General features: G+C 42.3%; 1 protein-coding gene across 1 annotated transcript in view; it reads left to right on the top strand.

Moving 5' to 3' along the window:
• LOC117257936 (sterile alpha motif domain-containing protein 10) overlaps positions 1-21,872 on the top strand; it is a 74,018-nt gene extending 52,146 nt beyond the window's left edge. Inside the window, exons 4-5 of the mRNA XM_033628353.2 lie at positions 6,788-6,928; positions 20,202-21,872. Coding sequence (XP_033484244.1) covers positions 6,788-6,928; positions 20,202-20,224 — 164 coding nt within the window. The 3' untranslated portion in view covers positions 20,225-21,872. The remainder of the gene's footprint in view (positions 1-6,787; positions 6,929-20,201) is intronic.
• Positions 21,873-26,963: the final 5,091 nt, after the last annotated feature.

The raw sequence follows: 26,963 nt of genomic DNA, 5'->3' as shown, positions 1-26,963 counted from the left end.
GCCTCATTTTCGCTGTGGTATCGTGATACTACTCAGAACCATGATACTTTCACTGGTAACTTTACAAACATTGATATGATCCATATGCAACATGCAAATATTAATGGGATGCAGAAATGTGCAATGACAACATTTCCGTCTGGCAGCTGAGCTGGTTAAGAAATGGATGCCCAGTTTCTTCATTCAGATGTTACATGGCGTCACTTAAAGTACAAAGGATCTGAATACTGTGCCTCCACCACTTCTGTAGACTTTGCTGTAGCAGTACCAGCAACTGCAGCAGAGAAGTACTGCGTCTCATTACTCTCAATATCGGAAGACTGTAAAAGTTTAATGCCTGGCAGTGAAACCGGTGGCATGGTGCATATGTGACTTGGTGACAGAGGCTCTGTTTCCCCCGTATCAATAATGTGATCTGTAACTAAACAGGTTCTCATGACACCTGATCGCACTGTGCTTTCACACCAGATGTTTTTATTTTATGCATGCTTTTTGTCGTCAACATTCTGTCTGCCTGTGCAGTGATAAGAAATTGTCAACGTGCCATAGGTCAGCAGGTTCCAAGACTTTGGGTGTCAGACAGTCAATAAACTGTCACCTGCTGTCCTCAGCTAATGTACAGATACTTTCTCATGACAGCAAGCTGTATAGATTTTATAGATTACAGACTGAGATCTGATCAGCGAGATAGAGCACCTCCAGATGTGGTCTGGCAGAGCAGATTGCGTTCCAGCTGCTGCTGCATGAATTTACACCTCACAGTAACATTCTGTTTTCCTTATCAGTGTTATATATGCGGATTTAGGACGCAGTGTTATACCATATGTTAATTGCAGATGAGGCAGATAGAAGGAGACATAGAAAGAACATATAGCACTGGAAAAATAAATGTGACCATGAGCTACAAACTTACCTCAGTACTCCTGTATATACGCGATGAAAGACACGAAATACAGTATAGGCCTTTAGGGACTTCATGGACTGAATTGCTTTGCTATCAAAGGTTTAATCTAAAGGTTGTTCTTTTATAAGGAAGTCTTTACCTTCCTCCCTCTCGGATTGCTTTTCAGTCGGTTTTAAGTGTCATTATTGTCCTATAGCCGAGGCAGAGCTGCCTCCCACTTGCCCACAGACGTCGTTAATAAGCAATTTATTTTGTAGCCAAATTGAGAGAAGCGATCTCTATTGAAACAGCTTTTGTTTTTGTGTCTCTTTTCTCCCTTTGACAGCGCTACTTTCCCTATCTGCAGGCAATTATTAGGAGCTGTATTAAGTCTGTCTGAGGGGAATTGATTTGAGCTCTATTCATCTGCTTTGTCTCATTTGTACACACACATGCACACGCACACACACACACACATACACACACACACACACACACACATAGACCAAGGGCAGTGTTTTCTTTTTTCTAGGGCATACTGGTACTGCTGTTGGCAAGCACACACTAGAGGGCTGTTTGGGAGATGGGTTGAAGAGGTTGATGAGTGTGTACGCGCAGATTGAAGTGTGTGAAAATATAACTGAAACTGTGCACAAAATAAATAGAAAATTATTGTTGCTGTATCCCCAAAATAGTTGTGCTCAGACAAAATGGGTTGCTCCACTCTCTGTGCTGGAAACAGACAGCACCTGGACTCTGAGGAGAAGTAAATAATCTGCCTTTAAACCACATGTGTACACACACACACACACACACGCACACACACAAATACACAAATATACACACACATACACATATCCATTAAACCATTACAAAAGCTAACTGGTTTGTCATGGTTTTGTCTCCCAGGGAGTGGAGACTTGCACACAGTGGAGGTAGCTATTGTCTGTATTGTTCCAGCCCATCTGGTTGTAAGGAAAGGACTGCCTGACAGTTCTGTCCTAATTTGGCTTGCCTAGCTCCAGTGAGAGCTATATATCATATCTCAAAGAGTTGGGATGTGGAGAAAAAAAAAAATCATAATTACTGCTGCTTCCTGATATAATGTTCAGTAGTCTGTCTGCTGCCTACAAAGAATCCATCTTAACAAAGCTTTCCTCACAAAAAAAGTTTCCTCGTTCCCTGTAGATAGAGAAAACCGGACGGACAAGTACAAACAAGCGCTGTCACGATAACCAACAATCGACTCCAACTTCAGTACCACTCTTGAGAGACTGAATTCAATACAGAACTTTCTAAATGTTCGATACTTTCATCAAATGTATTTTTCGAGCTGAAATCCTGTTTCAATTTGCCTCCAGAGGGCACATGCAGCAATATGCACAGTGGAGCACTGGTTACATAAAAGACGAAAATGGATATTGGAATAGACAGAGCTGCAGTTTGACTTGTGAGAGTGCACCGGTCAGCAGATGAGTCGTGCATTTGAAAACATGGGAAGACTCTCCAGAACTCTAGCCGCATAAACTGAGTTCCAGTAGTGGAATATGAAGCTGTTAAGGGGACAGTATGCATCAACACAAGTGCCTGTCAGATGGTGGAACAGCTTCAAATGTCCCCAACCCCTATAACTTTATGTTATACCGTGGTCTGAGTGAGTGCTCGATTCAGACTTGCTGCAGGGTGGCCATTTATTCCTCATATAGGATACCTACAAAGTTGTTACAGTGGAGCTGTCTGTTCACCATTTGGAATTAATGCGCTGGCTACAGTGAATGGTTGTCTGTCTCTACAGCCCTTTTTAAATAGGAATTGTGTAAATTTGCAGGAAAGCCCAGTCAGTCTTCTTTCAGCATTGGCAGTATAAAAATAAAATCGGGGAGTGCAGCAAAATGCCGCCTGCCTACTTATGTTCATACAGAATGTGCCTTTTTCGGGGCAATGGGGGGCGTGAGCAAGTAACAAAACGTGTAGGTCAGCATGTGACGTAAACTTCCTTGCTCCGAGGGAAGCCGCAGCTTGTCAGTCCTTCGGCAATTCTCTCGTAAGTTGGCCCGTGCTTCACCGTCCTCGTCATCTGAAGGTTAATGGCCTCTTCGTTTGCGAAGGCAAGGAGGGCGTGTAATTCCTTGTCTCCTCAGTTGCTCATCTTTACAGTGTCTTTCAGGTTAGTCTCTTACACAGACGCCGATGACATCAGCACGCTGGCTGACTCTGTTATCTGTGGACATTCCCATAGGAAAGTTGTAATAGAACTAGCGCTGGCTCCCAGCGGCAGTGATGTGATTGGATCCAAAACCGTGTACTTCCTCTACCAATGGCTGATTAGCTTTGCCTTACACCCGCCTACCCTGGAATTGCTGTTCCCCAAATTGTTGTCCATAGTACAACAGAAAATATCTGGTGCTTATTTTTCGATGAGAGGAACGACTCTGAACAAACCCGACAAATATCCACACGTTTCTTCGGTGTAGTAGCCTGAGCCATGACTGACTACATTATGAATCTACATCACAGTACTATGCACCGGTAACCTGCTCTCTGAGTTTCTGGTACGTCTCTTTTACATGTAACACATGCCGTACCTATGGCAATGCCGTCACTTGGTCTGGATATCCCCCGCCCCAGACTCTCATTCCGAAGTAAGGGAGGCTGGTCACACAAGACTAATTTCAGGTTTGCGTTTCTCTCTTGCTTCTAGCTGCTCATTCCTGCTATCAGCTGTTTCCTGTTTATCCACCGCCAGTGGGTCGCACGTGCAGCGTCATCAACAGCTCCTCCCACAAGTCATCAACAGCCCCTCCCATGGCGGAAGGGCACCTCATTCTTTTTAAACCAAAAAGGGTTCCGCCAATATGTCTACCCTACGAGGCGGAAAATTGGGCACCTCGAATCAACTCACCAATCCGGCTCTGTGTGTCTCAGCGCTCGCAGCTTGCCGGCAAAATGGCCCAACATTCACTGAAAATCTGGCAGTGTAAAAGGGGCTTATGTGTCAGCCCTGTGATAGTCTGGCGACCTGTCGAGGGTGTACCCCGCCTCTAGCCCAATGTCAGCTGAGCTCGGCTCCAGCCCCCCCGCGACCCCCAACAAGATAAGTGGTAACGGAAATGAATGAATGAATAAATGAATGAATGAATATTAACTTAATAGTAGTTAATAGTAACTTTCACACTGACCTCCTGCAGTGGTTGGCCAGGTGTGCAGAGGTGATAAAGTTGGCAGGCTCTGAACTTCTTACTTTAGCTCTCTTTTTTCGTTCTGAACACAACTACATATTTCTGTCACTGCTCTGAGTGCAACACTATGAACGCCTTCCAAGAAGAGACTGTCTGAAAATGTGCGCTGTTATCCCCTTAAACGATTACCACGTCTTGCTTCTCTCCAGCAAGCTCTTTAGAGCTTGGCAGCCATAAACACTTTTGCCTTTGGATGTGGTCGGACGACGCGCCGTACAGACTAGTCATTTTAGACCATAACCCAGGCCCTTAGGCTGACATGGACAATGGACGAACCCCAAATCTTTATTCCTTTCAAGTGGATTGTGGTATTGCAGTAGTATATGTTTTAGGCGACATGGGCAAACAGCTGGTGCAGTACTATTACTTTACAACTTACCGATGTCACTGAGGTCAACATATTGTGACTACTTTGGCTTGGGGCACGTTACATGAGTTTTTACAGATGGTTTTAGAAGTACTTTGCTCCGGCCATGAGTCCACTGAGGATCACAACAGACCTACCTCAGTCCATCACTCTATTACACACATAAATCTGTTCTCCACCCTCCAGCCTGGTTTTATGAAATATGACTACTGACTCTGTTAAGGATATTTATATTTCATGGGCTCAGACGGGGGACAAAGGGCGTAGGACTCCATTTTCCTTTCATTTACTGTTCCCTTGTCTTCTTCTCTTTTGTTCCGTTCTCTTTTCTCTTCTTGTCTCTCACGCTCTGACAGACATGCTCATTAGCCGCTGTAGATAAATAAAGGGACAACAAACGTGGTTCAATAATTGTGTCCTGCGTGCAGATGTGTGTGTGTGAGAGAGAGAGATTGAGAAAGACAGTGTTTACTATGTGTATGAAATATGCACAGAGGTACTGAACAGAAATAGAGAGACAGACAAAGATACAGAGGATGTACTGAAGTCCACAGGAAGGAAATAGCAATGAATGGAATGATACGAGGAGTGAGCTGCATGAGTAATGAGTCTAATTATGATTTGGGCATCGTACAGAGCTGCGGCAGGTATGATGGATCCCGCTTCTGTCTGCACCGGTGAAGGACACAGCTCCCCAGCCCCCACTAACCTGTGTGCGCACGTCTGTGTGTGTATGTGTGTGTGTGTGTGTGTGTGTGTGTGTGTGTGTGAGTGTGTATTACCACACATGAATATCCAAGTTTCTCATATTGCCTTTGTGTTTGTGCGAGTGCAGCTTGGTTGTAAAAGCTGTTTACTGTGGGTAATGGTATGTTAAATGTGTGAGTCCCCAGGGTTAACTTCAAAACTCTGTATTAAATTCCAGCCAGCCTCCTTATGCCAGGCTCTTTACTGTAATAAAGAGTCCTTCTACCCAGGAAACAAACACACTTACCCATGGAAATTAGATATTGAAGCTGCAACATAAATACACATGCAATAGATAGGCCCTCAAGTGCGTACATTCAAAGTCTCATATCCCTGTGAACTGCATGTGATAGTAGTATGGGAGGAAACCATATGCACATAATAGTAATGGAGTAATGTGCAAACCCCTTAAAGAAGAGCTGTGTTTTGAACGTGGAGACTTTTTTGGGGTGTGCACATACCCTTTACACACCGAATCTGTATTAAGAGTGAATGTCTGTTGATTGAGAATTATTTTCCGATAACACCAGGGAGTTTAAAGGAACAGTTCATCCAAATATTACCTGTAGTGCTATTTTGTTTTGGTGTAAGTTGCCGACTGTTGGAGATGCTGTCTGCACAGATGTCTGCCTTCTCTTGGATATAATAGAACTAGATGGCACTCGGCTTGTGGTGCTCAAAGTGCCAAAAATTACATTTAAAAAACTCAACAGCAATGTCTCTTTCCAGAAGTCATGACCTGGCTACTCAAGATAATCCACAGACCTTGTTGTGAGCAGTTTCATGTAGGAACTATTTTCTTTTTACCAAACTACACCCACCAACCGTATCACCACGCAGAAGTAAGTTTGCACCTAATGCTAGCTCACCTAGCACCACTGAGCTAGCCAATGTCAAAGCTCAGCCGAGGAGGACACCATTAACATTTACATCTGTTGCTGTCACAAGCACAAGCTTCTTGTCCATGAGTAGATGCACACTTCCTTCTGCATGGTGATACACTTCCTGCATGAAACTGCTCACAACAAGGTCTGTGGATTATCTTGAGTAAACGGGTCATGATTTCTGGAAGGAGACATTGATGTTTAGTTTTTCGAATGTATTTTTTGGCGCTTTGAGCACCACAAGCTGAGTGCCATCTAGTTCCATTATATTGGAGAGAAGGAAGACATCTCTACAACCAATATCTCCAACACTTAGGCTAGCATCTCACAGCAAAACAATCTGGAGTGATAAACACTACAGGTAAGAGGAAAAATATGTATTTTTGATTTCAGGGTGAGCTGTCCCTTTAATCTATCTAGAATGCAACTTTATTTGTAAAGGTATATGTAATGCTGCACTGTCTGGAGCGAAATGAAGGTCTGCCCACTGCTACTTTGTGCTTTCATAGTGAGCTTTTCATAGAAATCATTAACGCTTTAGGAAATGATCTCACCATCTGTTTGACTGAAATGACAAATATACACAGGCTTAATGAAATTACTCAGCACTTATGGTTATAATAATTGTGTGGAAAGATGTTGATTCAAATACCCTTCCTCCTGACAGGACGGGCGTTGCTGCGTTTGAACGGGGAGAAGCTAGAGAGGATGGGAATCGTCCAGGAGACGCTGAGACAGGAGGTCCTCCAACAAGTCCTCCAGCTGCAGGTCAGAGAAGAGGTCCGCAACCTGCAGCTCCTTAGTAGAAGTAAGTAACAAGACGGGGTGTGTGAGAAACTGTGTTTCTGTGTACCTCTGTGAGTATTTTTTTTGTGAGAGGCAAAGATAAAAGAAACTGACAAATAAGTGGAGAGCAGTAGGGTTTGGCCAAATTGGAAGGAGGCAGTCTGAGACCACGCAGGCCTGCTGTGACATACGTGGAGTTGGACATCGAAGCGCCAATTGTTTGTAGCTGTGTGTGGTTTTATTGATGGGAGCTCTTGATTTGCTGCCCTGCCTCTGAATGATGGCTGCGGTAAACACTTTTATTATCCAGCCATCAATAAACTGGCTCAGTCAATCACTGCTGACCTGGATTCAGCACTTGACATGGTTTGCTTCTTGCATGCCTGTCTTGGCTGTTGTCATGCTTGTTGTGGGTGGTTGCTTTCTGTGTTCACTGATGGCTACGAGTCATCAAAGTGAAATGTCCACACAATTACCTGTCTCTGCAACTGCATTTGAAATACTCCCTGGAGGTTGCTTAAATCTTCGAGTTTTGCAACAGAATGTTCCCTGCAGGTACGTGAATAGATAATACAGGTGTCTATCGATCAGAAGAAAAGCCACATAAATCCGAGTGCATATATATATTTTACTCTTCAGTGGTATTTCGCTCTAGTAGACATATTTAATGTTTTGATGGATGAGAAACACCTTAATTTTTCATGTCTCATGAGTTTGTATTCAGTGCCAAATGCACTGAGCACCTTGCAGCTATTTCACTCAGGTTTTCCTTTGGGCACCGTAATCTTTAAGATCATGACCTATATTGAGCAGCAGCGTCCTGGCTGAGCTCATGTCTCGAATGACAAAGGATATGCAAAAATTAAGGGCAATTGCAACAAGCTTGTTGCTTTACTTGCTTCAGTAATTCAGCAAAACATGTCTGGAGGTTTTGACTGTCCTTTGTCTTGTTCGTGGAGCACAAAAGAGAGCAGGACCTTATCTGCAGAAATAAGAAATAAAACTAACTGCGTAATCGTTTGTCTAAATGATCCAATCTCCCTTGACATAAGCGCATCTGACCGAAATAGAGAATTGTTAGTTCAAGCAGAGCAATGAAGCTGTTTATGCCATCAAGTGATCGTTTTGAACTGATGCTGCAAGGGCTCTTACAATCATCGGTTACATTCAGACGAGTAAATGAAGTGGTCTCTGCAATCTGTCAAGCTTACACTCACTTTCTGATCATTCATGCTGCTCATGCTGTTGCTGTTTTTTTTTCACTACAGTCTGCTTTGAGGTAGGAGCTTGACAGAAATGATATAAATAACTCTGCGTTTGATGCCCATTTTAATCTATCCATGACCCACCTTTGGGACCTGCGAGTGTTTTTGTAGACACAACATCAACTACACGAAGCCAGAGATTTTGTAAGAGCACTAGATCCCGACAGCAATATGAAAAGTGTGTGTGGTGTGAGGGAAACAGGAGGAGATGATGATGGTATATGGTGCTGCAACCATATATACATATATATATATATATATATATATATATACAGTACAGGCCAAAAGTTTGGACACACCTTCTCATTCAATGCGTTTTCTTTATTTTCATGACTATTTACATTGTAGATTCTCACTGAAGGCATCAAAACTATGAATGAACACATGTGGAGTTATGTACTTAACAAAAAAAGGTGAAATAACTGAAAATATGTTTTATATTCTAGTTTCTTCAAAATAGCCACCCTTTGCTCTGATTACTGCTTTGCACACTCTTGGCATTCTCTCCATGAGCTTCAAGAGGTAGTCACCTGAAATGGTTTCCACTTCACAGGTGTGCCTTATCAGGGTTAATTAGTGGAATTTCTTGCTTTATCAATGGGGTTGGGACCATCAGTTGTGTTGTGCAGAAGTCAGGTTAATACACAGCCGACAGCCGTATTGGACAACTGTTAAAATTCATATTATGGCAAGAACCAATCAGCTAACTAAAGAAAAACAAGTGGCCATCATTACTTTAAGAAATGAAGGTCAGTCAGTCCGGAAAATTGCAAAAACTTTAAATGTGTCCCCAAGTGGAGTCGCAAAAACCATCAAGCGCTACAATGAAACTGGCACACATGAGGACCGACCCAGGAAAGGAAGACCAAGAGTCACCTCTGCTTCTGAGGATAAGTTCATCCGAGTCACCAGCCTCAGAAATCGCAAGTTAACAGCAGCTCAGATCAGAGACCAGATGAATGCCACACAGAGTTCTAGCAGCAGACCCATCTCTAGAACAACTGTTAAGAGGAGACTGCGCCAATCAGGCCTTCATGGTCAAATAGCTGCTAGGAAACCACTGCTAAGGAGAGGCAACAAGCAGAAGAGATTTGTTTGGGCCAAGAAACACAAGGAATGGACATTAGACCAGTGGAAATCTGTGCTTTGGTCTGATGAGTCCAAATTTGAGATCTTTGGTTCCAACCGCCGTGTCTTTGTGAGACGCAGAAAAGGTGAACGGATGGATTCCACATGCCTGGTTCCCACTGTGAAGCATGGAGGAGGAGGTGTGATGGTGTGGGGGTGTTTTGCTGGTGACACTGTTGGGGATTTATTCAAAATTGAAGGCACACTGAACCAGCATGGCTACCACAGCATCCTGCAGCGACATGCCATCCCATCCGGTTTGCGTTTAGTTGGACGATCATTTATTTTTCAACAGGACAATGACCCCAAACACACCTCCAGGCTGTGTAAGGGCTATTTGACCAAGAAGGAGAGTGATGGAGTGCTGCGGCAGATGACCTGGCCTCCACAGTCACCGGACCTGAACCCAATCGAGATGGTTTGGGGTGAGCTGGACCGCAGAGTGAAGGCAAAGGGGCCAACAAGTGCTAAACACCTCTGGGAACTCCTTCAAGACTGTTGGAAAAGCATTTCAGGTGACTACCTCTTGAAGCTCATGGAGAGAATGCCAAGAGTGTGCAAAGCAGTAATCAGAGCAAAGGGTGGCTATTTTGAAGAAACTAGAATATAAAACATGTTTTCAGTTATTTCACCTTTTTTTGTTAAGTACATAACTCCACATGTGTTCATTCATAGTTTTGATGCCTTCAGTGAGAATCTACAATGTAAATAGTCATGAAAATAAAGAAAATGCATTGAATGAGAAGGTGTGTCCAAACTTTTGGCCTGTACTGTATATATATATATATATATATATATATATATATATATACATACATACATATATATACATATATGTATATATATGTAAAACATTAAAACTGCTGACGGGTGAAGTGAATAACATTGATCATCTTGTAACAATGCAGTTCTGCCGGGTAACCTTTTATCAAAGCATTCATACTTGACACGCTCTACCTCCCTAAATCACTGTTGCAGACCAAGTACCCTCCCACGTGGGTACTCCCTTATGGCAGTGGCCCCCCAGCAGGACAATGCACCATGCCACACTGCAAAAACTGCTCAGGAATTGCTCAGGGAACATGAACTAGAGCTCAAGTCCTTGACCTGGCCTCCGAAGTCCCCATATCCCAATTGGATCAAGCATCTGTGGGACATGCTATTACCCTACCTCACAACCCACAGGACTTAAAGGATCCTCTGCTAGCACATTGGTGCCACACCCCTCAGAGGTCCTATGCCTCAACAGGTCAAAGCTAAGTGCAATCCAGTGAGGCTCCACTGTGGGTCGGGGGTACCTCTAGAGTACCAGCATGTCCCACAAATCCTTGATCAGATTGGGATCTGGGGAATTTAGATGCCAGGTCAATGCCTTAAGCTCTTTGTCACCTCCTTGGACCATCCCTTAGCAGCTTTTGCAGTGTGGCACGGTGCATTGTCCTGCTGGGGGGGCCACTGTCATGAGAGAGTGCCATTGCCATGGGGGGGGGGGGGAATACTTGGTCTGCAGTGGTGTTTAGGTGGGTGGAGCATGTCAAGTGGCATCCACATGAATGCCAGAACCAAAGGTTTCCCAGCAGAACATTGCACTGTAATAAGATGATCAATGTTATTCACTTCACCTCTCGGTGGTTTTGATGTTTTGGCTGATCGGTATATACATATACAGTACAGGCCAAAAGTTTGGACACACCTTCTCATTCAATGCATTTTCTTTATTTTCATGACTATTTACATTGTAGATTCTCACTGAAGGCATCAAAACTATGAATGAACACATGTGGAGTTATGTACTTAACAAAAAAAGGTGAAATAACTGAAAACATGTTTTATATTCTAGTTTCTTCAAAATAGCCACCCTTTGCTCTGATTACTGCTTTGCACTCTCTTGGCATTCTCTCCATGAGCTTCAAGAGGTAGTCACCTGAAATGGTTTCCACTTCACAGGTGTGCCTTATCAGGGTTAATTAGTGGAATTTCTTGCTTTATCAATGGGGTTGGGACCATCAGTTGTGTTGTGCAGAAGTCAGGTTAATACACAGCCGACAGCCGTATTGGACAACTGTTAAAATTCATATTATGGCAAGAACCAATCAGCTAACTAAAGAAAAACGAGTGGCCATCGTTACTTTAAGAAATGAAGGTCAGTCAGTCCGGAAAATTGCAGAAACTTTAAATGTGTCCCCAAGTGGAGTCGCAAAAACCATCAAGCGCTACAACGAAACTGGCACACATGAGGACCGACCCAGGAAAGGAAGACCAAGAGTCACCTCTGCTTCTGAGGATAAGTTCATCCGAGTCACCAGCCTCAGAAATCGCAAGTTAACAGCAGCTCAGATCAGAGACCAGATGAATGCCACACAGAGTTCTAGCAGCAGACCCATCTCTAGAACAACTTTTAAGAGGAGACTGCGCGAATCAGGCCTTCATGGTCAAATAGCTGCTAGGAAACCACTGCTAAGGAGAGGCAACAAGCAGAAGAGATTTGTTTGGGCCAAGAAACACAAGGAATGGACATTAGACCAGTGGAAATCTGTGCTTTGGTCTGATGAGTCCAAATTTGAGATCTTTGGTTCCAACTGCCGTGTCTTTATGAGACGCAGAAAAGGTGAACGGATGGATTCCACATGCCTGGTTCCCACTGTGAAGCATGGAGGAGGAGGTGTGATGGTGTGCTGGTGACACTGTTGGGGATTTATTCAAAATTGAAGGCACACTGAACCAGCATGGCTACCACAGCATCCTGCAGCGACATGCCATCCCATCCGGTTTGCGTTTAGTTGGACAATCATTTATTTTTCAACAGGACAATGACCCCAAACACACCTCCAGGCTGTATAAGGGCTATTTGACCAAGAAGGAGAGTGATGGAGTGCTGCGGCAGATGACCTGGCCTCCACAGTCACTGGACCTGAACCCAATCGAGATGGTTTGGGGTGAGCTGGACCGCAGAGTGAAGGCAAAGGGGCCAACAAGTGCTAAACACCTCTGGGAACTCCTTCAAGACTGTTGGAAAAGCATTTCAGGTGACTACCTCTTGAAGCTCATGGAGAGAATGCCAAGAGTGTGCAAAGCAGTAATCAGAGCAAAGGGTGGCTATTTTGAAGAAACTAGAATATAAAACATGTTTTCAGTTATTTCACCTTTTTTTGTTAAGTACATAACTCCACATGTGTTCATTCATAGTTTTGATGCCTTCAGTGAGAATCTACAATGTAAATAGTCATGAAAATAAAGAAAACGCATTGAATGAGAAGGTGTGTCCAAACTTTTGGCCTGTACTGTATATATATATATGTACAGACTAAGCCAGTCGAATAAATGTGCTCCTGGTCATGAGTTGACATTTAAAACTGTAATCAATTCATCGACATAGCACAGCACAAAATAAACAAAGCATTTTCAAAGAGAAATTAGGGATTCTTGAATTAACAAATGAAAGTAATCAGAACAAGTTGGATCTCCAATTGCAATCAAAGAACAAGAGGAGCACTCAGAGAGGAAGACCAGCCTATGTATGCAAGACTAAATTCAGCTGCTATCCAATTATATTGAACATTAACAAAGACATTCAGTCCCACTCTAAATACTTCCATACCCTAAACATAAAGAGGAGCTATAGGCACCACACCAAACAACCCTTTCTTTGAGCTGGTGATGAAACTAAAGATCACCATTACAAGGCAACAAGTAAACTAAATATCTCTGCTCGGACTGACTTTTTAGATTGTCCTTCAGCATATTGGCTTTGAAGTTTCGCAAGAGAGTGGCGGGAAACATAACGAGGAAGAAGTAGGGATTTTATGAGACAAAGCCTCGAACTAGTTTCATGTGCCTTAAACCAGTGGATCACCAGAATACCCAAAGTCGCTCAGTTTCGTGTGCTCATTTATTTTTTCCTCTTTGATCATTTTAGCTCTTCCTCTCAGACACTTAGGAGTAATTGTTTTTCTTATGACATCCATGCCAATCAAGCATGTTGAACTGAATCAAACTGAATTAAACTGAGAGATGGAAAGCAATTCACAGGTAAGGGGAAATAATTAAATTGCTGTTGGACACTTCTATTAATAGAGCAATGCAAATGTAATTTGCCACTTCAGCAGGCTCTGACTCTAAGCTATAAGGGCAAGCTAATTTGGTGGCCTTATAAAACACCTGAGGTTCACAGGGTTGGAGGGTATTCAGAGGTGATAAAAGTAGGACGGGGCGGGAAGCAGCTGAAGGGGTGATAATGGGGGTTGGTTTAGTGCTGAGTGTGATGAGGTGGTGATAAGGTGGTAGAAGAGGCCAGAGGCGATAAAGGTCTGAGTGTGGACTGCACATTAAAAAAAACAGTTTACCATAAAATGACCTGTCCTGACATCATGACATCATCTGACAGTTCCCGCAACCAGCAGGCTAACCATGTCTCAGCATCTCAGCCTATACTTTCAAACCACTTCACTGAGATCTATCCAAAAATAATATTAAGACTTCAAATTTCTCCAAACAACAGCATCCCAAAGCAATGTAGCTCTATGGTTGTGGTCATAGTCTGCTACTTTAGTCCAGACTGAAATATCTCATCAAATACTGGATGGATTGACATGAAGTTTGGTACAGGCACCCATGTTTCCCACAGGATTAACTGTAGTAACTTTATGAATGTTAGTGACGGCACCATCATCAGGTCAAAGTATCCAACACATTCCCACTCTGACCTCAACATACGTCCACATACGACGCGCAAGGTACCCTGGTAGGATTGGTTGTTGACGTTCTGGGACACTGTGTCAACTTCTCTTCTATAAAGATACACTTCCATTTTCACAAGAAATTTAACATTTACATACAGGCTCTTTCAAAATAAACGTGCTACATCAGTACAGCACCGCAAATTGATGTTTTGTTTTCCATCAACAGCAAACACACATGGTTGGGTTTAGGCATCAAAAGGATGTGGTTAGGTTTAGGAAAAAAAAGAACAGGGTTTGGCTTTAGAATCTTACGAGATGCGAACACCGCTCTTTCAGGTTAAAGTCGGCATTTGTTGGACTCATACGACAACCCCTCCCACCTCCCTTTCGCCACCTCAACTTTCGTCCTTGTCCTGCGCGTTTCCCCCTGACCCCGCCAAGTGCCGTTATACTACAACAGCTGTGTATCATGCCGACATTGAAGGACGCTTGTTTTGGTTGGTTTCTGACGCCACAAGCATGGACTGAGAGTATAGTTGACAGTATAGGTATTAAAACTTAAGTTTGAATAGGTTACAAAATACACCTTGAATATCAATGAAACAAAAGAGATCACCATTGGGGTTATAATGAGTAAATGTGTTGCTAACGTAACATATTATGTCGAGTGATGTGACATACTATGTTGTAAAAATAACTCAGTGTCAACTTTTGTTTTCACACAGGACATGAACAGCGGTCTCCTGGGGGAAAGTCCTGTGTCTTTTGACCCACCCATTACTCTTACCACCTCTCTATTCAGACTTTGTTGCTCTTACGTCACCTGACTTCCTCTTTTGCTCCTGTTATAATTACAATAGTCACTAGAGGTCACTGCTTCACAATAACACAAATATGGGTTGTAATAAGATGCTCGTGAAAATGACCTATGTGGTTGTATTTTGGAGGAGTCTTGTGAAAAAGCATTGGTGATGGTGAGGTGGAAGTATGAGGGCTGGATGTTAGAAATAAGGGTCAGACTTGTTGCAGAGTTGCACCTGCAGGTTGTTGTGGTTCACACTGTAATCCCTATAACCTAACAGACACTTTCAGCTATTCTCCCTGAACAACTCTCCTGATACATTTACAATTCTAGTGTGATTTAGCAGCGCCTCGTGTCATACCGCCCGTCAGGTCTGATTCATCTGCAATGGATTTACCAAAGATTAAATATTGATCTCACAATAACTGTTGAAAAGAGGATGAAAATATAAATAAGCTTGAATTTGATGTGAGTCTCATTCACGTCTGAGCTGAGACATGATAGCACGATTTACCACGACCCCTACAAGACTCTCACATTCACATCGGCAGCTTTGTAAAATGCACTCTTCAGTGATTTCTTAAACCCCTACAAGCCATAAGTGCTCTCTCTGTGTCTCTCCAGCTCCTTTTGAAAATAAAATATGTGATTCAAAATTAAAAGGACAAATGATAGAAAAGAGCGCAGAAACACCTGAGGGATTAGATTTGAATATGGAGATGGAAGAAAAGGAAAATCTGCAAGCGGTAAAAAAAAAAGAGAGCACACAGAGCTGCGATTGGAGGTGAGATGTTTAACAGATAGAGAAAAATACACAGGGTGAGATCAACAGATCACAGAAATACAGATATGAGACGGGTAAAGAGGTTAATGAGGGAACATGCATAGTGAAAGAAAGCCTGCTCTGATAGCACTTTCATTCCCTGGCTGTGGGGCCCTGTACTCTCAGCTCCACACTAATCTGTCTGAGGCAGGCTCACTCGCTCAAAGCACTGTAATATCATTTCACACTTAACATGAAATCACATTACTTCTGTTGCAAATTATTGTTGAAAATGCTGTTCTCCACACAATTACCAGAGGAAAACATGAAAGTATGAATTCAAAAAATTGCATGTGTGTGTGTGTGACGGAGAGAGATTGGTATTTTTTGTCTCATGGAGTCCATAGAAAATGTGGAAAGGTGTATTTGTAGATGATGTTTTACTGACGTTTTGATTTGAAAATGGAAAGATGTCTGGAGAAGCATTTGACAGCAAAATTTAAATTTGTATTAAAGGAGCGCCACATTTTATACGAGGGTGACCTTGCTCATCATGGCAAGGACTGTCAACCTGTCCAAAAAACTGCACAATGACGTATATGACAATGTCCTCAAGGTAGTCTTGAGTAAGGCTTGAGGCTTTGCAAATGTATGAAAGTCATTTTCTGCCACTATGATAAAAAAAAAGATCCAGCATGCCATTATAATGAAAAACGTTTTCAAAATAATGATTAAGAATCTCAAAATAACGAGAAACCTTCTTAAAATAATGGCTTACTTCACTCAAAATAAGGAGTCCATCAAATCTATCAAGTCATTATTTGAGAAAGTTTCTTATTGTTTCAAGATACTAACTCAAACTTTTTATATAGCTCATCATTATTTTTGTGATACTACATCATTATTTCTACTGACTCACAGGATCTTTTTTTTTCATTACACTGGCAGAAATGAGCTTCCATAAAAAATGGAGGTGGGGAGACGGAGAGATGCTATTGAGTTGCATTATGAGAACTGTAGGATCCAAAGTTTTGAGAACTTGGTCCATACCAGAGGCCAAAGCCCAGTTTCCACAAAACACTTTCTGTATGGTACAGTACTTCTGGAAACAAACGTAACCGTTCAGACATGGTACCTAGACCCTAGTGTTGCCACCGCCCTTAAATGTAGGCGGAGTTGTTGTCACTCACTGCTCGGTCCAGCACTGACTGTAATTTCCTCATTACCGGTGACACAGATGGAAGTCTGCACCTCGTTTATCGTCCACAGAATGAGGCTGCACACCAACATTTTCAGAACAAAATAAAACGGGCTGCAGTGAGAGTCTCTCTCAATGGGATATTGTAAAATAGAGGGTTTGTGCATTAAGTCCTTCTCAGGCAAGCTCAGGGGTTTAGTGTTGCTGTAGCCCACAAGAGTGACACTCCGATTAGAATATGTGCAGTTCACACAACCCAGCCGAAATTAACAGATATTTTTAAACACTTGAAGATCCACTCATTACTAAAAGTGAATGTCATATAAAAACTAAAGTAATGGTCAATGGTAACCGCATGCATTGAGTAACATTACAAGTTAATGCTCCACCTTAAAAGTCACCGGCAGTCGGCCCAGTGAATGAAGTTTTTTTTTTTGTTCTAACTAGCCTCAAAACCAGCCACAACTGCTAGGTACCCCAACAGAGGGATGACCAAAAATAGGGATGGTGTTGTTCCATTGGTACCATCCACAACTTTTCACAGTGGAAATGTAAAAAAAAAAAAAAAAAGCGTACTGAACTGAACTGTACCGTACCATACTGCTCGATGCTAATGGGGCTCAAAATTCAGGGTCACTCCACCTACACTGCAATAACTTTGATCATCCTTTTTTTAAATCTGTCTCTCACAAGTCCCCAAACATCATGGAAGTTCTCCTCCAAATGGTAACTGTGGTGTTTTGTTCCCTGTAAATGTCACTAAGTGTCCTCAGACTCTGCTGCCTGTTGGGTATTTCTCGCTGGCTTCTTCTTTACCACTACAACAGAGCACATGGATGGAACCATGTTTTTATGAAACTGATGTTTTACACAACACACAGCACAGTATCTGAAACTTTGAGATGCTTTGTGCATTTCAAGAAAAGGAAGGAATGAATAGAGTGCGGCTAACATTTTCAGTGATGACCGCAAACTCTGAATCACAGCTAGTCTGCTGTAAAAGTTATTTCACAACCAACTATCACAAATTGGACATGAAATGGTGAACAGATAGCAAAGTTATTAAAGGTCAAAGGTTTGAAAAGTTTTCATATCCATAACTGAAGAACTTTTGGCATTGTAACTCCAACGAACTACAAACTTTTTGCAGCTACCTTTCAACTCTACAAGGGCTGAGTGTTTGAAACTCAAAACATAGATTTGTTTTTTTGTTCACTTTAAACTTAGGGCAAAGTTTCAGGTCATGAAACTAATATGAAAAAAATAACAAAAGTTACACAAATTTCAAAGTTGCTAGCAGTCGAAAAAATCATGTAGAGTGGAAGTTCAAATCAGAGCATCAAAGATGAACGCAAATATACATATATAGGCCTGTTCACCACTTCAGCCTTCACTGCTAGTTTGCACGGCAGTATTTCACAATATGTTGTTGTGTCTCCTCTTGTACGAAACCCTTTCATTGTTGTGAAAGTTATTCCCTTGCTATTTTTGTGCATGCGCATTTTTTTAGACACTTCACTTACAGTATTTCATGTATTTTCAGCATGCTAGGCTGTGTTATATTCAGTCAGTGCAAGGTAAGGAAGCTGTCTTTCAAAGCCCAGAGCCATAGCTCTCTCTCAGGGTAGCGTGAACCATGCAGGGGTTGTTGTAACATCTGGAAAGCTTTGGGAGGCAGGATTCAGATCAGAGCCCAGTGGGGGATGTGCCCTCCTTCTTCTGCTTAGCCTCTGGTTGTTGGTATATCTTTATAATAAACTGTCAGTCCCTCCCTTCTTCTCAACACATGAAATTTTCATCAAAGTCGGTTGATGCCTTTGTGTGTAGCCATCTGCAGTGTGTCGGACTCTCAGCGGTAATTAGCCAAAACAGGATGACCAACCCCTCACCCCTATACCCAAATCAAAAGATTTGTTGTCGACAGCACTTTGGTTGCTCTGGGAGATTGTCTTGGTAACCTTGTTGCTCTGAAACGCTCCTGTGATGTTACCCATCCTCGCAGAGCTCCGTGTGGTGCCTGCCAGCTGAACTGTAGCTCTGAATTAGAATATGAATGAAACCCTGAGCTTGACAGACAGGGGAAAAGGAGGAACATGTCATTTCGCCTCAGCTCAAATTTTGCCCGGTTGCCGCTCTCCTACCCGCCTCCCCTCCTCTGCTGCACCTAGGCTGTGACGACTCCATTGGGAGCTCATTTAAAAGGGGTTTCTAACAGAGAAGTGGTTTTTCTCTGTGTGTGCACGAGCCTCTAGTCATATCCACGCCTCTCCATCCTCCTGTCTCTATCGTTTCCTGGTTCAGGTTCACTCCAGTGCCGTGTTACATCTGTCTGTGTCTCGAAACAGGTGGCGCGTCTTCCTCGGCTATCAGGAGAGGGGGGCTTAGAGCTGAAATGCCAATAGTCTGGGAGAGGAAAGTCTGCCTTCCCACTGACTCCCGGTGTCATTTCAGGATGGAATGAACTGGCTAGTTGTCAGGGAAACCACCTGGTCGCATCTGTTGGTTCAAGAGAGAGAAGAGGAGATAATGACACCGAGGAAAAAAAGGCTCTTTATTACATGCTGATTAGCTTCATGTCAGAATATCTGCCCTTTGCCACAAAGCTATATTATAGGCCTGTGTTACAGTGTATAGGGAAACAGCACAGTAGAATGATATAGTAGAAATACATACAATAGATCTGTGTGTATTACACATCTGGCTGCTGTAACCTCAGACTTTCTCTCTATATGTGATTATTTCAGAGTCTTTCTCTCCACCTACATCAACAACATTGCACCAATCTTCATGCGCCACCATTACTCTCTCTCACTTATTCAGTCAGTATCTCTTACTTATTCAGTCAGCCAGTGTTTCATACTAAATTATTGCTTGTTATAGAGGTTGTTGCTCTGTGATTGAGTGCAGCGTGTTACACGAAGAGAGGCCAGCCACACTGGTTACTTGATTATTCAGGAACAGAGTCTGGGGGAGGAAGGTGTCACATACAGATTCAGGAAGGTTATGAGCCCCATACTTGTGCTTTGAAAGGACTTTCAGATGTGACTGATGTGTTTTCAAGGCAGGGGGAGTTTCAGCAGCTTCATGGTGCATTAAAAGGGTCAGACCGATGGAGAGAAATGCATTTTGCAAGGGCGTAGGCTTGGTTGTTAACATTGTGGGGGACACGTTAATTAAAGGGAAACACTTAATTTCCTGTATTCTGGTGATTTTTTATGCATCAATTCATAGTGCAAACGTTTTCACTTGTGTCAAAATAAAAGTCCTCTGCTACTTTCATGCTTTTTTGTTCTAAATATCGAGGGGGATGTGTCACCAGCGCCCCCCTCTGAAATCTACACCCATGAACCGAGGCTACAATAGGGCATGGTGTCATGGTGGTCTGCACTTTAACCTCTTTTTTTCCCTACCCATGTGAATCCTAATTATGTTCCCCCTCTTCTCTCCCTTCTCTCCGCAGCCTCCTTTGGAAACTTCTCTTAGCTCATCCCTGGATCCATTTGGCAGCCCATTCCCTCGTCCCCGGTCACAATACATCTCTAGGAGCCACGGAAGAGCTGCTGTCTTCAGATATGTGAGCGGAGAATCGGCGAGTGAAAGGGGACAGGGCGAGCCTATAGACGACATGCCAAACGGTCTGGAGGATTCTCATTCAACGCAGCCAATCTGGTTTACAGACACTGAGACAGAGACAAAGCCCCGCTGGAGGCAGGGGTACCCACTGTAACATAGTGATAAGATGTAAGATTCACAACCCTAGTGATGATGTAGGCCTGTCACTGGTATATGCTTGATCGCAGCAAATCTCCTTTTGGTTTCCCGTCTCGTTCGGATTGGACTGTTATTTTTGACATATGCTGTACACGTGCACAAACATGGTTTCTCCTCTCCTAATAAGGTCATTACATGAATAACTCTTTGGCATGGTTTTACGTAACCTTAACCTTTGAGCCCAGTGATGCTGAAACCACGTGGGTGATGGTTTGCATTGTGGTGTGACCATAGATTTACATACAGCGCCACCATTTGGCCACTGGAACTAAAGTGAAGGAAACGTCTGGTTGATGCCCATCTCATTTTGATGCTATAACACCAAGCCTGCTCACAAGGAATTAGAGCTGGCTAATACAACCCTAATCAATTCCTCACCCACAGGTCACACTCACTTTTTCCTCTCAGGACTTTAGTTTCGGAGTTATAGGTTTGGAGGATCAACAATAAAACTTTAAGCCGAATGTCATTCCAACAATCAGACTTTTTGTATTGCGACTGATCTGCAGTATGTCAGCGAGAAATTAGAAATATATATGAGCGTTGTAGAATAACATACACTGTAAATCTGCGTATACTGTAACAGTACCTTAGTCTTTAATTAAAGGAACGGATCCAGAGGACACGGAGTTAATGTGATAATCACTGACTGTCTATGCTTGATAAAGCAATAATTCAGATGATATAAGGTGAAGAGGAGTAGCGCTGTATGGGATGAATGGTTTGAGATGCGAGTATGAGTGTCTGCTGAGGGGAATACACATTTTGCCTGTTACAGCCTCATAGCTTCTGTCCCTTGTGTGTGCTACTGTATACTGTATGTCATCTCTCGCACACAGACAGCGAGGAAAAGGACGAGACTCTGTTGTAGTTTAGACGCTCTGTCCCTGGTGTGACACTGTGATTTCAAATGCTCGGAAATCAAAATACTATGACAGCTACCCAGATGCAAGATTCCCAGCGCAACTTGAGCAAGCATCCTTGATGTCACTCTAGACAGTAGCAGACAGATATGTATGATGAAGATGTTTAAGCAACATAAATAAATTCAATAAATAAATAAATAAACTTCCAACAAACAAAACCTCCCCTTCCAGCATCCTTCCATCTGTCCTTTGACAAGAAGTCTTTGGGTAATGTAAGTAACTGACTGTTAAAAGGGAGAAAACACACTGTATTATTTTTGGATTACCAGATTTACTGTATATATGAATACTTTTGGTTTACATTGTCAGATGATTGATGAGCTGTTTGAAATGCAAAAAAAAAGGGAAAGTATTTATCTGCTTTACAGATATGAAGACATATGGTATGGAACATGATGGGAGCTGTCTTTTTAGAATAAACTAATTGAGATTAAGTGTCGGTCTTGATTTTCACATTATGTTACTGTAATGTTTTTTATTATTATGACTGAATTTCAGGTCAGCAGATGCCGAAACACAGTGACATGTTTGATAGAAAAGTATAAAGCAACAAAATAGCCGCACCAGAAATCTCTGCTCAACTGAAAGCAGCTCAACCCTCAACCCTCATTTATCTTGTCCCAAGATATTCAGTGGCACCGCCAAGGGGTGAATGGGGGGCCATGTCAACCCGTCCTTTAATGTTGGCATAATACGTGGCAGTTATGGTTCAACTGCCCCTGGTGGCGTCAAAGGGAAACGTGTCAGGACAAGAACGGAAATAAGGCAGCGCAAGTCCAAGTGGGGCGTGTGGAACGGGTGGCGGAGGGGTCCAACAAACACCAACTTTCACCCGAGGGACTGGTGTTTGTGTCCCATGAGCTAAACCCTGTTCTTTTTTCCTAACCGTGTGTTTTTGTTGTCGTAGGAAAAAAACGTCAATTTGCAGTGACGTATCGATGTAGTGTGTTTATTTTGACTGTATGTGAACGTTTAATTTCCTGTGAAAACAGAAGTGTATTTTGAAAGGAGGCAATGCATGCAACAGGCAGAACTTGACATGGTGTCCAAGCACATCAACAACCAACACACCCAGGGCACCTTTCACGTTGTATCTGGACATGGAAATCCCATGACCAAACGTTGATACGTAACGAGGTGGGAGTGATGATGTGTTGGCCATGTCCATCCTGATACAATCGCTGCCCCCCCTTCGCCAAAAGATAATTTGAGGCCTGTGTGTGGTGTTCATAAACTTGAGTTGTCAATTTGAAGAACAATGAATCACTTAACAGGGATAGAAACAACACATTCTCACTCTGACCTTGTCACATATTGACGTTTGGTCATGGACTTGGCCGGCAGCCGTTACAGTTTAATGGCGCCCAGAAGCGTATCATGCTGATGTTTTTTTCGTCAATGTCACTGCCCAAGCGCCGGATTTCAACGACTTCAGAGTGAGACTGGGTTGATAGATTCGTAACACATTAAAACAGGATTGTTGTGCAGCTCAAAATGTTAAGTGCACTGGTATTAGTCTATGTACATCAGATAATTAGTAATATTAACTGTAAAGAAAGAAACCAAAGCATGTGATTATCCCCACATTTACAACGCCTTTACACCACAACAGCATAACAGATGTCCTTAAATTCAGTCATGTTTTTTTTTTGTGTGCAACCACAAGATTTTCAGTGGCCCTATTTGGCCACCCCTATGAAAGCTTTCTCAGGGCACCACTGAAGATATAGAGGAGGTGCCCAAGATCTTTCCCACATAAACAGACGTTTCAAGTTGGAAAACTTTTCCAACCTCTGTATGACAGAAATCAGTTCTTGTATCTTTGGAAACAGGGTGGAATTGTCTTCCAAGTCTCTGAGAATCAGGTTTTTTGCTGGTAGTGTTCCCATCATCAAAGCTAATTGTATGCTGCATGAGAGGGGAGTGGAGAGTGTCCTCTGAGCATTCAAAAATAGCCGAGTCTCTGCGGGGAATACACTGGATTTATGTACTTTGGAAATCTGAAAATATCAGACCAAAATAAATCCAGCATTGGACACCCCAAAATAAATGTAACAGGGTCCTTCTTTAGTTTTGCATCTGTCACAACACAGAAACACTGAGGGATAAAAGCTGACAAGCTCAAGTAGAGTTATTGAAAAAACAGCTCTTCACAACTTTATGAATAAAATGTTTTACTAATGAGCATACAGAAACATTAAAGATATTTCTCTGTTTTTTCACTCCTATACACACATGCACACACATAGAAACCCAGCTGCTGTTATTAAGGTGGCACGAAAGGGATTCACCTCAGTGGCTCACCTCTAATCCCAAAAGTTTCCCCAGATGTCTTACTCTGGTCATATCCTTGAAATGCTGCACAGCTCCTGAATGTATTTACTTCTCTTTCTTTTTCTTTGCTTTCTTTATTGTTTCCCTTTTTTACCAACTTACTTCTGAGTTTTGTTTCCTGTTCTGTTTGATACTTGCATTACTAGCAGTGAGGACTGCAGAGTGCAAGCAGCTGAAACTGCTCCCATGTGCCAAGTATGAACTCCCAGTTAGGATTCCTTCAGGGAGATGAATTATCAGAGGTCTTCTTCTCTTCACAACAAATGGATGTGGTGATTTAAACTAGTAAAAAGCTGAATAAAGCAGTTTCACCTCACAAATTAGTGTTTTTCCCACACTGCTTGTCACAGAGGGGCTGCTAACTATGGTAGCCAATGGAAAAATGCAGCTGGCCCGATCCAGAGCCAGTGTTTAGTTTGTCTGTTCTGGGCTGCTGTAGAAACATGGCAGTGCAACATGGTGGACTCCATGGACGAGGACCTGCTCCCTATGTAGATATCAACAGCTCAAGGTATTGAAAACGTGACAATTCCTATTTTCAGCTCATTAAAATCACTAAAGAAAACGTACTGATTATATTGTATTCCATTTTTTGCCAACAGATGCCCCCAAAACCTACATGCTGGACCTTTAATGTTTACAGATATGTTTCTAGTATAGAGTAGAACGTCCAGAACAAAGACAGAAAAAAACGTTTAAAAAGAAATGCAGCTAATCTGAGGACAGTGTTGGGGAGTAACTACTCACATGTAGAGTTATGAGTACAGTCATAGAGTTATGTAACTAAATTACAAAATAAATGAAATTGTAATCTGTTACAGTTAATGAAAATAAATGTAGTTAAATCAAAGTTAGCTACTAATCAAGATGTTGGTGATTACAAAGGGGTTACTTCTGAATATATTCTTTAAAGCTTATATGTAGAATATAAAAGTCATTGTGTTGCTTTGCATCTTTTCGCTGTGGAGGAATGTCTTCTTTTGGAATAGCCTGTTTCTGGACATTTTTCAACTCTATTGCCCCAATTAAAACTATAGACTCCTAAATAATGGACGTAGCTAACTTGACATCACCCACTGGTTTGTGGACTCTGATTTCAGACGAGAAGGTGGAGCTGTAGAGAAGCAAGTGGATATGACTCATAGACCGTAGTGATGCCTTGCAGAGACCCTGCCAGTCAAAGTGGCCCCAACCTTAATTATGTGGAACTTTAAACCTTAATAAAATGTAAACAGGTGAGTTATATAAAAATGTACCCCCCTCAGTTGTCACAGAGAAGCTGGAGACCAAAACTTATTTGTACAAGGCTGTAAACATGTTTATTTTAGCTGTAAAGTTGGGCATTTTAACATGGGGGTCAGTGGGGACTGACTCGCCTCAGCCTCAAGTGGCCATTTGAGGAACTGCAGTTTTTGGCACTTCAGCGTTGGCCAGTTGTTTAATAAAACATTTCTCAGAGAAGTATTCAAAATATAATGAGTTACATTACTTTTAAGTAATTAAAATAGTTACATAGCTACTTATTACATTTTTAAAAGCATAACTAAACTAACCCTGTAACCTATTATATGTCAAAAGTGACCTTCCAAACATCATCTGAAGATTAATATAAAAATCTGAATTATAGTGCCTGAACATAATATTTGTTACAGAGTATGTTTCAAACTCACAAGTCATTCAGGGTCCTCGAATCACGACTCAGTCAATGCAAAACAGTGCTGTCTGCCTAAAGAGACACACATACCTAGTCTCTGTCTTTAGCTCACACACACACACTGGGATCCAATTACTGAGAGACATGAAGCATCTCACCAGTTGATAACAAGGCACATGTATGATAAACAGATTCGGTGAACAGTGGCCTTCTCAACCCTGACAGAGAATAAATCCGCAGAGCAGATGGTTGGATGGTGCAGTTAATTGGTTACTGTTTACTATTAAGTGTCTTCTCTTTTTTGAGAGCTTGTCTTTTGCCATGATTCTCTAAAACACCCAAACACTGAGGCTCTCCATCCAGCTTGTTTATCGTTATCTGCTCGTGGCTTTGATCAGCTGGATCTCGGTCCTCTGACAGCACTGAAATAGAATGAGAAACACTCTGTCCTCTCTCATCAGCTACTGTTGAGCAGCCCTTAAGCAGCTGCTACAGTGGAGTCGCTCAGTGGCGCAAACAGCTGAAGACTGTAATTTTTCTGGCCAGCGCCCAAGTGTTAATATTCAGGATACCACTACAAAGCAAATCAGTGTATGGAGAAAAAAGTGCATGTGTGTGCTCACTCAACTTTCACTGGTAAGGTCAAAAGATAAATAACACAATTGAGTACTGGATGGACTCTTCAAGAGGCTTTTAGGGCACAGACCACTCCACCTGGCCGGTTTTAAAAACCATTAAGTAGCCTTTTGCTCGCTCAGCAGAGGAGGAGTGGGCACATAAATCACTGCCACGGTAAAAGGATTAATCACAGGTCAAACAAGGCCTCGCGTGAACTATTCATCAGTGGCCATTTAAAGGGAGCGGGAGGGAGATTTAACTTTATCAGTTGGGGATACTGTGCAGGGAAACCGACATGTCTACTGTGATGACAGCAACACACATGACGATGCCATGGCAGCAAATAGACATTTTAAGTGACAAAGATGCTTCAGGGGCCCATGTTTTCTTGGTAGGAGCTGCTGCTGACAAATCACAGGGCAACACTGTCCCCTAGTGGAAGATTGATGCAGACAAACCTTGAATCTGGAAGTGTTTGTCAATTACAACAATATTAACTTAATATAAAGTCTATTAACAAGCAGTTTCATTATGTTTGCTTAGACAGTATGTTAAGACACACCATAGCAGCAACATTTGGGGGGGCACATATGAAACAGGGGGGTTTAGGGGTTCTCCACCAGAACATTTTGAGCATCTAATACTTAATATCCTGTATTCTGTGAATTTTTGTGCACCAATTTGTATCATTTCTGTCTCAATGTAGGGTGCAATTGTCATTAACTGTGTCAAAATTAAAGTCATCTCCTACTTTTATTGGGGAGAGCAAATGCACATGCAAAATACAGAGGGCGACGTGACCCCTGTGTCACCCTGGTAATCTACACCTATGCATAGCAGTCATGAATTTAATCTTATGGAAACATATCTAAGAGGCTTATGCTGCCTTCAGGTCTTTCAATTCATCTTTCTGACTTTT

This window comes from Epinephelus lanceolatus, chromosome 8, assembly GCF_041903045.1.
Source record: "Epinephelus lanceolatus isolate andai-2023 chromosome 8, ASM4190304v1, whole genome shotgun sequence".
NCBI lineage: Eukaryota > Metazoa > Chordata > Actinopteri > Perciformes > Serranidae > Epinephelus > Epinephelus lanceolatus.
Note: the sequence above shows the minus strand (reverse complement) of the source record. Positions and strands in the feature narration are given on the sequence as shown.